At 45.2% G+C, this 14,323-nt stretch overlaps 1 protein-coding gene across 1 annotated transcript in view; it reads right to left on the bottom strand.

Annotated features, from left to right (window-relative positions):
• The window catches only part of GUSB (glucuronidase beta), a 159,125-nt gene that overhangs the window by 5,922 nt on the left and 138,880 nt on the right, over positions 1-14,323 (bottom strand). The window contains exons 9-11 of the mRNA XM_069226881.1: positions 13,116-13,200; positions 9,267-9,443; positions 1,704-1,839 (exon numbers count right to left, since the gene is read on the bottom strand). Of these exons, the coding sequence (XP_069082982.1) occupies positions 1,704-1,839; positions 9,267-9,443; positions 13,116-13,200 (398 nt within the window). The remainder of the gene's footprint in view (positions 1-1,703; positions 1,840-9,266; positions 9,444-13,115; positions 13,201-14,323) is intronic.

Below are 14,323 nucleotides of genomic sequence, written 5' to 3'. Positions count from 1 at the left end.
AGGTTTAGCACTTGCAGGAATGGCCTTGGGACTGAGTGTCTGCGACTTTAAGCATGACGTGTGTGAAGGCCATGACTTCTTGTGTTCGGTGACACACAACTTTGCTTCCTGGACCCAAATTGCCAATGGGTGCATGAGAGCACAACTTCCAACCTGTGGCCACAGTATAGAAACCAGATGCACACCCTGTGCAGGTTTGTTGCCCACATTTATTTTCTGCAGTCATGGCATGTCTTGAAACCAGTAGTTGTGATGAATATATGCACCTCTGTTGCTTTACTTCCTGAGCAGGGAAGAGCCAAGGGGGAGCCTCATAATGCAACATAGATGTCCGCGAGAGCACTGCTGAAGAAATGTTTTGATTCCAGTCCAGTCTTGCACCTGGTGAATATTCTGAGGTGAGAAATCTATGGTTAGAAGTATACATCGGAAAGTGCTTTTTTTATTCATATGTCTGTCAAATTGCTCACACGTATGAGGTGGAACATATAGGAGCTCAAGTTGGTTTGAGTCACCTGCTACTTCCATGTGTGAATACGGTTTGTGCTTCACCTTCATATGCAGCCTGGTAAATGTTTCTTCTTCCAGGCCCGTCTTGCAGCTCCTCTAACCCAAAGCACTGGATCGTTCCTCCTATGCTGTCTTTTCATCTACACTATTATTGAGTTTTTCACAAAAGCAATAAAAACTTTTCAGTATACAAAGCTGACACTTAGGGTGCATAACATTTAATGGGATGCCTTATTAACACCTCACAACTATGTGATAGTTAAATCCTCAAAAGGCCAAACTCCATTGTACGTCTTCAGCTTTGAGGGAGTCAAGACATTCACAAAGCATCACCTAGATTTTGACCCATTACATTTCGAGATGGACTTGTATCACGTTTTGAAGAAGCACTGTCAGCATTAAGGTAAAAGGTGGCTGATCTTAGCACTGCACAGTAGCTACTGGTAGGATACCCAGAGCTCACAAAGCTATTAATGGTGGTTTTTGGGGGTTAGGATACTGTAACCAAGAAGACTATCCCCAAACATACTAACTTTTAGACAGAAAGATCCATTCCAAATAAGACTAGAGATTAAATATCGCTGGAAAACTCTTGTACTTGCCGATTACACAGCAGATAAGGTTACAAAGCTTACCAGAGAAGGTAAGCAGTGCACTGTTACACGACATATGGTCTAGCACACAGCAAGCAAAACATTTTCAATTTTCTAGGGTGCTGTTACTAATTCAAACATGTATTCCTCACACATGGAAATGTTTACAGATGTTCATATTGCAAACATAAAGCTGTTACTGGGAACTATACCCCTACATTTTGCAGATACACAGCTAACGGCGATGAAAGTACATCTGCCCAATTTGGTGAGGCCGCACTGAGTCTGGCAAATGAAGCTCCCAAATTACCACCTCGATTCCCCAGTGAAGCAATTCTCACCCTTCCATAAATTCTTAATCAAGACTTATGGAGTATATATGGGATTTAGAGAACACTTAAAGGACATGTACTATGTGGTGCCAGCCCACAAGGGGTGCACTAAGCTGAGGACATGGCTTCACACTCAGGACCGGGATCTCCTCAGGTAGAATTCAATGCTGCTTTTCAGTGGGTGTTCATGATCATGACTGGTTTTCCTGCCATAGACATTTAAGTCACTACTTCTGGATTTCCAGATTGATTTCCAGATGCTACTTACGTTGAATTGTCATGAAATCTGCAAAGTTCCAGATGAGTTCCCCAATCACATATAGTTTTCTTTTCTTGTCAAATATGGAATGATAATGCTTAAGCACAAGGTTCTGGTACTCCTCAGTGAACATTACGGGAGGGTCCTGTAATCCAGGTGAAAAAAAAGGAAAATCCATCTTTAATTATTGTTTTGCGCTCACTCAACTTTTCATTTAAGTCTATAAGGAAACCATTAAACAGTAGAAATTAGTAGAACTGGAGACACGCAATTTTATAGATTTAGATGAAAGTAGTGGAAAAAGGAGCAAAGCGCAGTTATTCACATGATGCACTCACACTGGGATCTCTTCACATATGGACCACTTTATTATCTGGCGCCTGCATAATACCCTTTGTGACTTTAACCTCATTCCCGTTGAACCTGAGAACTCCCCCTGCCCCTTTTCACATTGGTGATTACAGCCACCGAAGGGACATAATTGGTTTCCAGGCTTTATCAGTCTTGCTTAGCCCTTAGACCCGTAGGGTGGTGAGAGGGCCAGAGCTCCATGGGAACAAGACATAGGGCACCCTCTTCTGGATAAGATATGGCGTTATTGTTTAATGCAAACAAAACTCATCTCCCCAACCATCGGCATAAACGATTACATTACAAATTCCTACACTAAGCATAAACCACACCGCAAAGCTTAGCTAAAATTGATCCCACATGCTCACATAAGTGCCGGAAAGGTGGGTCTGACTAAGACTTTATACATCTTGTGTGGACCTCCCTTATTACTTATGCCTATTGGCTTCAGATTCTTGCTAGGATGTCTGTAATGATGGAGGTCACTGTTGAACACTATCCCCTCATGTTCCTACTCTGATATGTCTAACCACTTCCGCCTTGCTCCTGATGCTTCACTACCATTGCGCTATTAGCAAAGCGTCAGATAGCTCTCTGCTGGGGTATTAGCTGATCCCCCGCTATACCCACATGCGACATAAATGTTCTAAAAGTTGTTGCCTTTATATCTAGATTGTATAAATTTCTTGTACATTGCGTCGTCCCGAATGCCTAAATGCTTTATTTTTGTTTGTTGTTCTACAAAATGAAAAATACATTTTAAAAAAAGAGCAAAGGGCACAGGACCACATTCGAACCACTAAGGATAGTTATCTTATGTCCTTGGTGACGTTCTGAGTGACCTGGCTTTGCGGGGTCCTGCTCTAAATTTGGTAGAACCTACAGTTACACTGATAGAGCACCTTTAACTCCACTTCCAAGGGTCTTGGACTGGAGGGGCACCACTTGGAGTGTCAAGACTCATTCGGGCTGGGTCCAGGCACAGGTTCAAGATGGCTGGATCCTTCTCTGCCCCAGAGGCTCTGATCAGGAGGACAGTCAACCAGCCCTTGGAGTCACTTTGGTGGTCCTGGGCGCAAATACAAAAGGAGGTCTCAAGCAGTAGGGCAGCCCTCAGAGTACAAGGCAGGCTTCTGCCAGCAGCGCAGCCCTCTTGGTGCAGCAGGGCAGTCCTCTGAAATACACAGTAGGCCACAGACAGCAGGGTAGTCCTCAGTGAGTCCTTCTGCAGATCCAGAAATAAACTGAAGAGTTGGTCTGAGGGGCCTATTTTATATCCAGTGGTCCCAATGAACTGTGAGAAGCTTCTGGAGCGCCCCAACATAAGTGCCTGAATTTCCTGCCCCCCTGCCCTGGAACCAGGTTGTCTGGGGGGGACAACGACCTATTGTGAAGTCCTTTGTGAGTGTGCGGAGGCAACCCCTTTGAAGTACAAGTATGGTAGAAGACAGCCACCCCCATCCTACCTAGATGCTCTATCCTGCCACCACTCAATCCCACTATTGTGTGGCCGTCTGGGACGCATACACAAAAGCCAACTGCCATTTACTCTTAGTCATGTGTCCCAGGAGCAGGCTGCCAGCACCAAATAGTTGGGACAACAAAATGTAAACTTTCTAAAAGTGACATTTTCGGAATTGGGACTTAATATCCGACTTTACCATTAAAGAGGATTTTAAATTAAAATTCTTCTTAAGAAACCAAACTTGATATTCTTACCTACTCCAGATAAAAATCATCACAATAAATGTAATAAGTCACTCTGTGTCATCCTACTGGAGAAGTAGGCCTTGCAGTAGTGAAATGCGAATTCAAGAGTTTGTCACTCCAATATTTAGTTATCGTTTTATCTTACAGCTGCTGGCTCAGCCACCAGCAAGTGCAGGGAGGGCCAGTCAAACACACATGCGCACTTAGGTTTCTCCAACCCGGCTGTGTACAGAGCCAGGTTGGAGAATCTGCACAGACTCCCATGCAATGTCTGAGTGGCAGGCCAAGCAGGCCAAGCTGCTCAGACCAATCCTTGTGGTGCTCTCATGCTCTCCAGGATTGCTGGCGAGCCTGTGCTGGTGTCCCAGTGAATGCTGGGGCACCATAAGAGAAATCCCCCCCGCCTCCAGCCCCCCGCCTGTCCCTCCCCTTGTGGCCTCCGCTGGTGATGTCACATTTATTGAGTAAAGCCTGTGAAGTGCCAGTTTCCCAGTGTAGAGTCACTTTAGTTGTGCAGCATCTAATCTCTTGATTTCCCTGTTTGATTGAGGACCATCAAATGAGAAAAAAACTTTTCCTGGAAGTATGAAACACCATAGAGCTCGGGGGCCGGGGGTGGGGGTTGGGGAAGAGATGTTTCTACCTGTGCTTCTGGATCTAACATTTCTTCCAATACAGACTCTGTTTCGAGTCGTAGTAACGAGTTTGGATTTGCAAAACTGGTGCTGACTTCTGTTACTAGATTTCTTATTTTAAGAGACAGACCCCTTTTAAGTTCTGGAGTTGTAACTGTGCCTTTTGAGCACACCTCAGGTAATATATGTCCCGGTCTACAGAGGTTTCTGTGTAATTTTTAGAGGGACATGAGCTCCAGAATCTAAGTCCTATTCATTAACAGAGGGAGTTCACCAGTCCTTATACCTGCTTCTGATTTCAGATAATTTTCGTTCTGAAACCCCATGAAAGGCATACCTATTCAGTCTCTGATACAATGAGGACAGTACACTTCTGTGGCATAAAGCAGTGATTCTTAACCTGTCATTCTGGTGACCCTTGGGGTCCACTGCACCTATTCAGGGGGCCAGCGACTGCTTAGAAAATTGAATATTTACAGATTGATAAATTTATATGAATAAAGAAGCAAAGTGTAAAATGTTAAGACATTTTGTAAATGTGAACGAATTTGAAATCGGAGGCAAAAAAATTAAGTTAGTAACCTCTGATTGGTTTGTGGGAGCAGTACAAGTGCATCAGACAGAATATGGTATGTCCGATGAGTGACCTAAAATTAACTTAGAAAAGCTCCAATCGTACCATTAAAAGTTAAATTTAGATAATTCACATATTTGTTTGATTAATGCTTGTTTCTGTATTTTCGTGTGTTGTTTTGCTGTTCAAATCTTAGAAAGTGCTTTAGCTGTGGTCCCCTGATTCCAAATGATGACTCAGTAAGGGGGTCCCTGGATTCCAATAATCATTCGGGGTGGGGGTCCCCCAGATTTCAGTGATGCTTGGGGGAGGAGGGTTCACAGAAGTCAAAAGGTTAAAAACCACTGGCCTCAAGCATTACCGACATAAAACCAGTACTTGGTTGATATTGCACTTAACATAACAACACCTATCAAAGATAGAAGTTCTTGTCTACATGAGATGACGTCTATTGTAGAATACATCTCATAACTAGTAACATGCATTAAGAATGTCAACAAGGTTGTAGCTCTCTAGTGGAATGAGGTCCAGTGCGTTTGTATATATAACACAAAATTAAATGTGAACTATTTGAAAAAGCTTGTGTGGTACTTGTGGCTTTTTGAGTATGAAACTGTTGCCTACATTTAAAGCATCCCACCTCCTTCCTGAAGTAGTGCAGACTCCAGAAGCTTTCTTTACAGTCTGTACTCCTGTTTCTCAGCATACCATGTGTGCATGTATTGCTCTACTGGATGCCATCTCCACTTTATCAAGGTTCAAGATGAGATTGGCAAAAAGTACTGCGAGTTACCTGATCAGAAAGTGCCATGTGATTTAAACTTCTTAAAAAATAGATAAATAATTCTGTGGGATCTGTAAAGCATATTTCCTTTCAGTCTGTTAGTTTCTTAAATGATATTGACTGGTAATCCATCAAAGCAAAACTGGTGGATAAATGCCACCCTGGAAGAATACACCACAGGCGTGGTTCCAGCAGGACCAGATTAGTGAGAACTTTTCGGGGTAATGTCGAACTTTGTATTGGCTTACTTCCAGCTTTTCTTTATGTAAATGTATCCCGCATGGATAGCCTCAAAACCTGGCATGGGCCTATCCCTCTTCGACCTATGTTTCACATCTCCCTCCATGCAATCAGCACTAAGTCGAGTTATGTAGAAGCACTGAATTAAAAGATCTGGGGCAGTGGGGTTCACTGATACAGAATTAATATGCTCACAATGGAGCAAGCCACACAACGGGGCAAAGTGTGCACACCCTGATCTCCAGGGCCATGTGGTCATTTGTAAAGTCAAAAAAAAAATGTGGGTCACGGGTACTGCAGTACCAGTGCCTTGTATTACAATACCCGCTGTAGTACCACAGTGCTTCAAAAAAGTATTAAAAAAAAAAAAAAGTCTGGTCACAGATCAGACCCTGCTGCCAACCACCATTGTGCAGGCTGTAAGCCATGTGCAGCGGGGGTTGGGTGCCCTGTTGAAGACTGTGTGCCCCATGAATGGGGGGGGTCAAGGGGTGGAGGGGGGATTGGCTGGTTGCCCACTGGGAGCTGGGTATCTGGCCAGGTGAGAGGTCAGGCTCTGTAGCCAACCCCAGAACTCCGGTACTCAGCAAGGCCCCCAGTGAAGTACCGTGGCACCAGTATTAGTTCTGCTGCACTGAAAAAACATGTTTACAAGTGAGATAAGGGTCTGGTCAAAGACCCAACCCTGCAGCCGACTGCCACTGTGCAGGCCACAGTCCACGTGCAGTCGCGTGCAGTTCGGAACCCAGAGTCGTTTGGATTCAGGGGCTGGTCAGCATCTGTGGCCAACTCCAGAACCACAACACGAGCACCTAGAACTCTGGTATCCAACGAGGCACCCAGTGAGGAGCCACAGTAATGAAAAATGTGTTTATAAAAAGAAAAATGGGAAGGGTATAGCCATAGATCAAACCCTGTGGCCCACTACACTTTTGTAGCACCTAGGTTGGGTGCAGTGGAGATTAGCTACCTGCAGTACATTGGCACCGGGCCAACCCAATGCTGCACATGCCTTTCAGCCCTGTGCAGGGGGAGGTTGGCTATCAGGGGGGTTTGGATGCAGGGCCGGGCCATGTGGCCCATCTCACTGCGCACGTCTTTAGGTGTGCAGCGATGGGCGCAGTGCCCGTGGAGGGGTTGGTGCAGGGCCAGGCCATGCAGCCATCCCGGCTGTGCACAAGCTGTGCGCAGCGGGGACTATTGACACAGGTTGCCGGAGAGGTTTGGGCATATGCTCAACTTTGAATAAGACCAAAAACACCAAAAGCTCACTGAGAAAAAACAGATTTTAAAGTAGGTAATTTTATAGTTAGGTCTTGAAATTAGATAAGAAGAAACGTTCAAAAAACATAAAAAACCCACTGAAATTTGCCAGTTCTAAGTTTGTGAACTAGCTGTAAATTGCACTTTTGTAATGCACTGCTTAAGACCTCACATTTTACAACACTCCTGACATGCCAAATGGCTGTAATTAATACATCTGCAAAGCCAAAGGAGCCCCAGAGGGTTTGAGCCCCGGGGTACAGCTTTTCAGGAAGACGCATGCAATATGCAGCAGGGCTTCAGACAGGCATGTTCGGTCACTGTGTTTGATCCAGTGGCGTTAACAAATGCCCCCGCTGCGTGTGTGTGTGGGGGGGCTTCTGGGTGCCCCCTCGGCACAGTACCCTGGCCTGAGAGCTCCTGAGTGAGTCCAGAGGGGGGGCCTCCATATACTTTGCGGGGGGGGGGGATTTAACTACGCCAGTGGTTTGATCTTAAGCTACAGTGGAAAAATTCAAAACAGAAAACCACTTTTAAAACGTATTACTTCCCCATATGTATGCATCTTGTCAGTTTTATTTCAGGTCTGATAATTTTATTTATTGAATTCCATGCAGTGATACTAATTCTGGGAATAACTGAACTCAAAGCATCTGCCTTTGTTGTTAAACAGAAGAGAGAATGGTACGCCCCTACAGTGGCTTAACTGCACAACTGAGCTCAAATCCCAACTTCCCACTTGATTAAACTGTGTGATCCAAGGCAAAAAGCTTTACTTTAGTCTATCAATTTCATTAACAACCAATTTGAGAACCCACTGAAATAATTAAGCTCAGGGTCTGCGCTATACAAAAATCTTGCCTGCTGCCAAGGGCTATACCGATGTTACAGACCCTGAACCAGAGTATAGGCCCGAGTAGCAGGCAAGGGCCTATAACGTAGGATTGAATGTTCTAAATCAAAAAAGAAGAAACATGAAGACAAACATTGGAAAGTTGGAGCTTCTGGCTTATACCAACCATTATAAGCCCGGCGCTGATCCCTTGTCTTCAATGGAGCTCTCAACATTCCAGCGTTGTAATATAAAGTGATCTGCTTGGTTAATATAAAATAAACTTGCTTCGCATTTAACAACATTATTAGGCCATATATACGGAGCACATGAAAACAACTGACACGCTTTGGGTAACCATTGGTAATGCTGTCAGGACATTAGCGTATTCTTGAATGTCACTCAATGCACTGTCACATGTATGTACTTAAGACATTCCAAATTCTGTAAAAACGCCTTTTTAAAGCTCCGTATTATATTTTGTTGTGACAAATGTTTTATTTACATCCTGAATCTTTTGAAAGCTCGGTTCCTGCTTTGGCTATTACAGCCAAGCCAGACCCCCACTCTCGACTATTTCTGAATTTACTGACTTAGGGTCGTGCACCTGCAGAATCAGGAATCTAAAGTTTCCCCTTTACCACCAACAAGCTGTAGTTTAACAAGAAGCTGTACAAAGCACGTTCAGAGATGAAGGTTGAAAGGGGGACACTTTCTTGCCTGAAAGGAAGTTTTTTAATTAATTTCTTCAAAGGCCTGGACATTGGTGTTCTAGTTTTTCCCAGGCTGGAAGCTGATGCCAAGAAGGTACATGTAGGCCAGAGCACCTCCACGTTATTATAACAGTTTAAAGCACAGCAAATTAAACACGGAAACGTACATAGCAACAACTGAGCCCTAAAACATGGGCACTTCTAGCATACAAAAGCATCCAGGCACTCAAACCCCTTCCACACACTCCAGGCAGCCATGGATTTCATTCTGGCAACAAGAGTTCATTTATGCCATCTGAATATTACATGACTCAAAATCATAGATAAAGTAAACATTTAGAGACAAAAATACACAATGCACTAGAGATTATTTATTGAGACCCACCGTCTCCATTTCTCATCGACAAGAGTCAGTGTAAGATTCCCGACACAATATAACCCACAAAAAAACTGGTTAAGATCCTACTCACGCTGTGGAAGCCCGGGATTGTGTCTGCTCCATATTCACTCTGGATTATAGGTTTCTGGTACGTGCTGTACCAGTTCTCGAACTCTGCATCAACCTGCAGTTGGATAACTTCCAGGTGACCGGGGTCATGATACCAGGAGAAGTAACTGTTCACGCACACCACGTCCACATAAGGAGCCTGCAAAACACACACGTGCACGTGTTTATACAGCAATCATTTGACATAAAAGTGTTCAGACACCCATTTGCAATAGGGAGCTATGCTGGTGAAGGGCAGAATGTGGGTAACAAGAGACAGGAAGGGCCTGAAAGCCTTCTCCAACCAGAAGTGAGGCTTCATGGAACTTCGAAAAGAGCACACGCTAAATTTTCACTTTGTTGTGGCAGACTGACTACAATGTAATTCATTAGAGTGTAGAAAACAACGTCGGAGGAGCCAGGCCTGGCAAATTCACTAGTGCACGAATGTATTCGCTGCATGGCCTGTGGGTCAAACAAGGGCAACCATCATCAAGGTAAGAATCAACATAAGAAAAAAATATATAACTGTGGAGGCTGGAGAGCATGGGGGCACGGCTGGCAAGAAGAGTCCTCGGCCAAAGCGTCTGCCCGGCCAGCAACTAAAAGGTACAAACCCACTCAGGGTTCTGGAAATGTCCTGTTGAAGAGAGCGAGCTGGGGGCATTGGTACCACTTCCTACCCCACCCAAGGACTGTTCGGTTCAGTGAGAAGATACTGTGGGCCTGGGAAGCAGTTAACACTGAGGAGTCAGGCTACACCAGAGTCACAGCATATGAGAAGTCTGCGGTGGAGAATCGTGGCCCACGGGTGCCTTCCTGGGGACCCTGGAGGATGACTGCTGGTGCAGCATCTCTTCCTTTTTAAAGCACATACCTGTGGACACGCTCCTCCTCTGACTAAACCATGGTACCCCACTACACAGGTGTATGAGGGAAATGGCACTGCAGACAGCCGCCCCCCCGGTTGCCACCAGTAGGGCTGTCCATCAGGAGACTCTGGTGGTCATTCTGACCCTGGCGGTCTTTGACCGCCAGGGCGGAGGACCGCGGGAGCACCGCCGACAGGCCGGCGGTGCTCCAATGGGTATTCCGACCGCGGCGGTAAAGCCGCGGTCGGACCGGCACCACTGGCGGGGTCCCGCCAGTGTACCGCCGCCCCATTGAATCCTCCGCGGCGGCGCAGCTTGCTGCACCGCCGCGGGGATTCTGACCCCCCCTACCGCCATCCAGATCCCGGCGGTCGGACCGCCGGGATCCGGATGGCGGTGGGGGGGTCGCGGGGCCCCTGGGGGCCCCTGCAGTGCCCATGCCACTGGCATGGGCATTGCAGGGGCCCCCGTAAGAGGGCCCCTACATGTATTTCACTGTCTGCTGCACAGACAGTGAAATACGCGACGGGTGCAACTGCACCCGTCGCACAGCTTCCACTCCGCCGGCTCGATTCCGAGCCAGCTTCATCGTGGAAGCCTCTTTCCCGCTGGGCTGGCGGGCGGTCTGAAGGCGACCGCCCGCCAGCCCAGCGGGAAAGTCAGAATTACCGCCGCGGTCTTTCGACCGCGGAACGGTAATCTGACGGCGGGACTTTGGCGGGCGGCCTCCGCCGCCCGCCAAGGTCAGAATGAGGGCCTCTGTGTCTGAACATAAATGGTTGCGGCGCCCATCTAAATACAAAGATATTGCAGTCCTCTAAGCATAGAACCTGAAGCGATAAACATAGTGGGGTCAAGCCCACTTACCTCCATAAGGGCAAGTGGCCATTTTGAGGCCAAGCCAATTCACCTGCACTTGCAATTTACCTTCTTAATATTCTATTTTGGGCCTGATGGTCAAAGCCTTTGAGCAGGTGTAAAGTACATCTTCAGTGCAACTTCAGCAAATTACTTATGTAGGACACGTTTCAGTGCATTGTTTTGGTGTCCTGTATTTTCCAAACCTTTCTTGCCTATTTGCTAATAGGCGCTGCCTGGAGGGGCAGTTTTGTCTGGTCCATCTTTGGCTTCTGCAATCTGCCACGAAGACATCTCCCTTCTTCAGCAGATGAGCTGGGTCACCATTCCAAAGATGCAGGAGGTGTTGTTTGTATCTGGATCCTGCTTCTTTGTGACCTTCTGATGTTCTCTTTTTCACTTTTAGATTTGGTCACTGAGGTCATACAACTTGCAAGGCTTCATTTGTCTACCTCGTTGGCCTCTTCTCCATCCTGGGCCTTTTACCCTGCATCCAATTCAAGGCCACTCCACTAGGGGAATGGCAGCTTCCTGGCTCAGGGGTTTCTCTCTTCCCTGCGCGCCAACCTGCCCCATGTGTTTCACCTGAGTTCTTGGACAGTCATTAGAAGCTTGGGGCTGACTCTGGGAAGGCTGTTTTCAGTGCTCTTGCTGGGTAATCAATTTTTAAAATTAAATTCTCATTTGTGCTCCATTACATTCTCTGGTCTGTATCCCATTTCCATGCCCTCTGCACTATTTTTATTTTATCTCCTCATAGACCAGGACGGGGTGCCGAGGAAGGACAGAGTGGTAATGCTTGGATTACTTACCGGTAATCTTCATTACACTGAGTCCCACTCTCTCGTGTCAATCCTGCTTCCTTCCTTGCCTCCCTCCGTAGTGGTCATGGAGTTGTACTTGGTATAGAGAGGACTATGATAACAGAGTTGCCTCTCCTACACTCCCTTAAGAGAATGAGTAAAGTTATTTTTTTCACTTTTTCTGTTTTTTACTTGTGTTTTCTGGGACAAGGAAGAGTAGGACTCAGTGTAATTAGGGCTATTAGTAAGGTATTGGTGCATTCTACTTGAGGTACGTGCAGAGATGTTGAGAGGTCCGCTGGATCACAAGTGCAATCATATTTAGTGTCATTAGTGCCGAGTCCTCAATTTGCCCAGTTACATTCACATTTTTAGGGTCGAGTGCGCAGGTGCTCTGGCCCCTGCTGTAATCTCTCTGTGGGCTTCAAACTACGGCCCTTCAGTTTAGTTGGTTGGTGGGCTTGCCTTTTAAAATTCGCTTGATTTCATTTGGGAAAGGCATGCATACGTCACGCCTTTTCCGTTGTTTAGCCCTCCTCAAGAGCACCGGTAAACTACTGAAAACATAGGATGCTCCATGTTTTCCGCCTGGCTTATGGACTACTTTTTATTTTTATCTCCTATGCAGCACGATCTCGCTGGGCAGTAGTTGAGCGCACTGCATGACATCAACCTTGTTACATAGATAATTGCATAACTGCCGATACTCTTGACTGCGAGCAAACTTCTGTTTCCTTTTGTGTGCTCCTTCACGCACATTGCATGGCGCTTTAAATCGGCTCACTTATGTAAAACTGTTTTACTTTTCATTTTCAATTTATGTGGCAGGAAATGTCCGGTTAGGACTTTACAATGCTAATAGCTCTAAGTCAAACAAATGTGAAACCTATTGCATTGCAAATGTTTGTTTTCTTTTCCTCCTCGTGCTTGCAGTCCTGAATTTATCAATGGATTACCTGGATGATAAACACCAGAATGCAAGGATGAGGTTCTCATGAATAGACCCTGGAAACTTTAGTACAAACAAGAGTTTGTTAAATTTGCATAGTATGTTATTTTTTAAAATTTTAAAACGCCCCTATTTTCACATTTCTAGCACAGGCATCACTTAATTCCCATGCTTTGAAACTGCCGTTGCCAAAAACTAAAAAGCTAAAAAGTGCCTTCAAAGTGTTTACCCTGTCCCAAGAGTTGCTGATCTGCTGCAGCCACTCAATTATATACAAGCAATCACAGGTCGATTAAACAATGAAACACAAGAAAAAACAAAATTTATTTGCACGTTGGAAGAATACTTACACCTTTGTCACGTGCATAATTTGAGCAAGTCACATATGTTACTGGTCTGGTGGGATCAATGTTTTTTGTATGGGTGATCACAGTTCTATTGTAAAAGACAAAAGGGAAAAAAACACATAAGAAAAGAATCTTACATCCTTGTCACGTGCTTAACTTGTGTTTGATACAAAAGTCACGTCTGCTGGGTTTGCTAACCTTTGCATGAGCTACTACAGCCCTGTTGAGTAGTAAATGCCCATCAACGTGACTAGACAAAGAGGAACATAGAACAAACAAGAAGATTCTATTGTAATACTCCGAAACAAAAAGTTACTTACCTGTAACACCAGGTTTACGGCTTGCCATCTTTAATAGACTGACATTCTACTTATTCTCTGGATGAAACTGAAATAGTTTACAAGTTTGATAAACTTCTTATGCACCTTCAAGAAACCTCGTTCAGTGTCTGCTCATCTGACCAATCAATGGACCTTCAAGAGAAAGAAACTTAGAGGCATCTCTGGGAACACAAGGACCAACAATGGTGAATAATGTGTACTTGTCCACAATCTGATATGTGAACCAAATCTCAGGCCATTCAGGAACCTTGTGAGACAAGAAATAAACTGTATTTCCTTCAATGGAGCACTGCACAGACTTGGGTCGCAACAGGAGAACATTGAACAAGACTTCCGGCGACCATAGCAGACTCCATCACTTTTTCTTCATTTCACTAAAGTAACCCAAAAACTACTACACTTAGTGCTTTACTAAACTCTCAAATACATAAAATAAAAAACTTAATTCAGTTATTACCATAGGTAGAGGTAAGCAAAAGTAAGGAGTTTGTTGACGGCAAGATAACAATTCTCTATAATTGTGAGAAAGTAGCCTCTTTCTAGCCTTGTTACCCCCACTTTTGGGCTGTTTGTGAGTATATGTCAGTGTGTTTTCACTGTCTCACTGGGATCCTGCTAGCCAGGGCCCGGTGCTCATAGTGAAAACCCTATGTTTTCAGTATGTTTGTTTTGTGTCACTGGGACCCTGCTAGTCAGGACCCCAGTGCTCATAAGTTTGTGACCTATATGTATGTGTTCCCTGTGTGATGCCTAACTGTCTCACTGAGGCTCTGCTAACCAGAACCTCAGTGGTTATTCTCTCTCTCATTCCAAATTGTCACTAACAGGCTAGTGACCAATTTCACCAATTCACATTGGCATACTGTAACA

This window comes from Pleurodeles waltl, chromosome 3_2 (genome assembly GCF_031143425.1).
Source record: "Pleurodeles waltl isolate 20211129_DDA chromosome 3_2, aPleWal1.hap1.20221129, whole genome shotgun sequence".
NCBI lineage: Eukaryota > Metazoa > Chordata > Amphibia > Caudata > Salamandridae > Pleurodeles > Pleurodeles waltl.
Note: the sequence above shows the minus strand (reverse complement) of the source record. Positions and strands in the feature narration are given on the sequence as shown.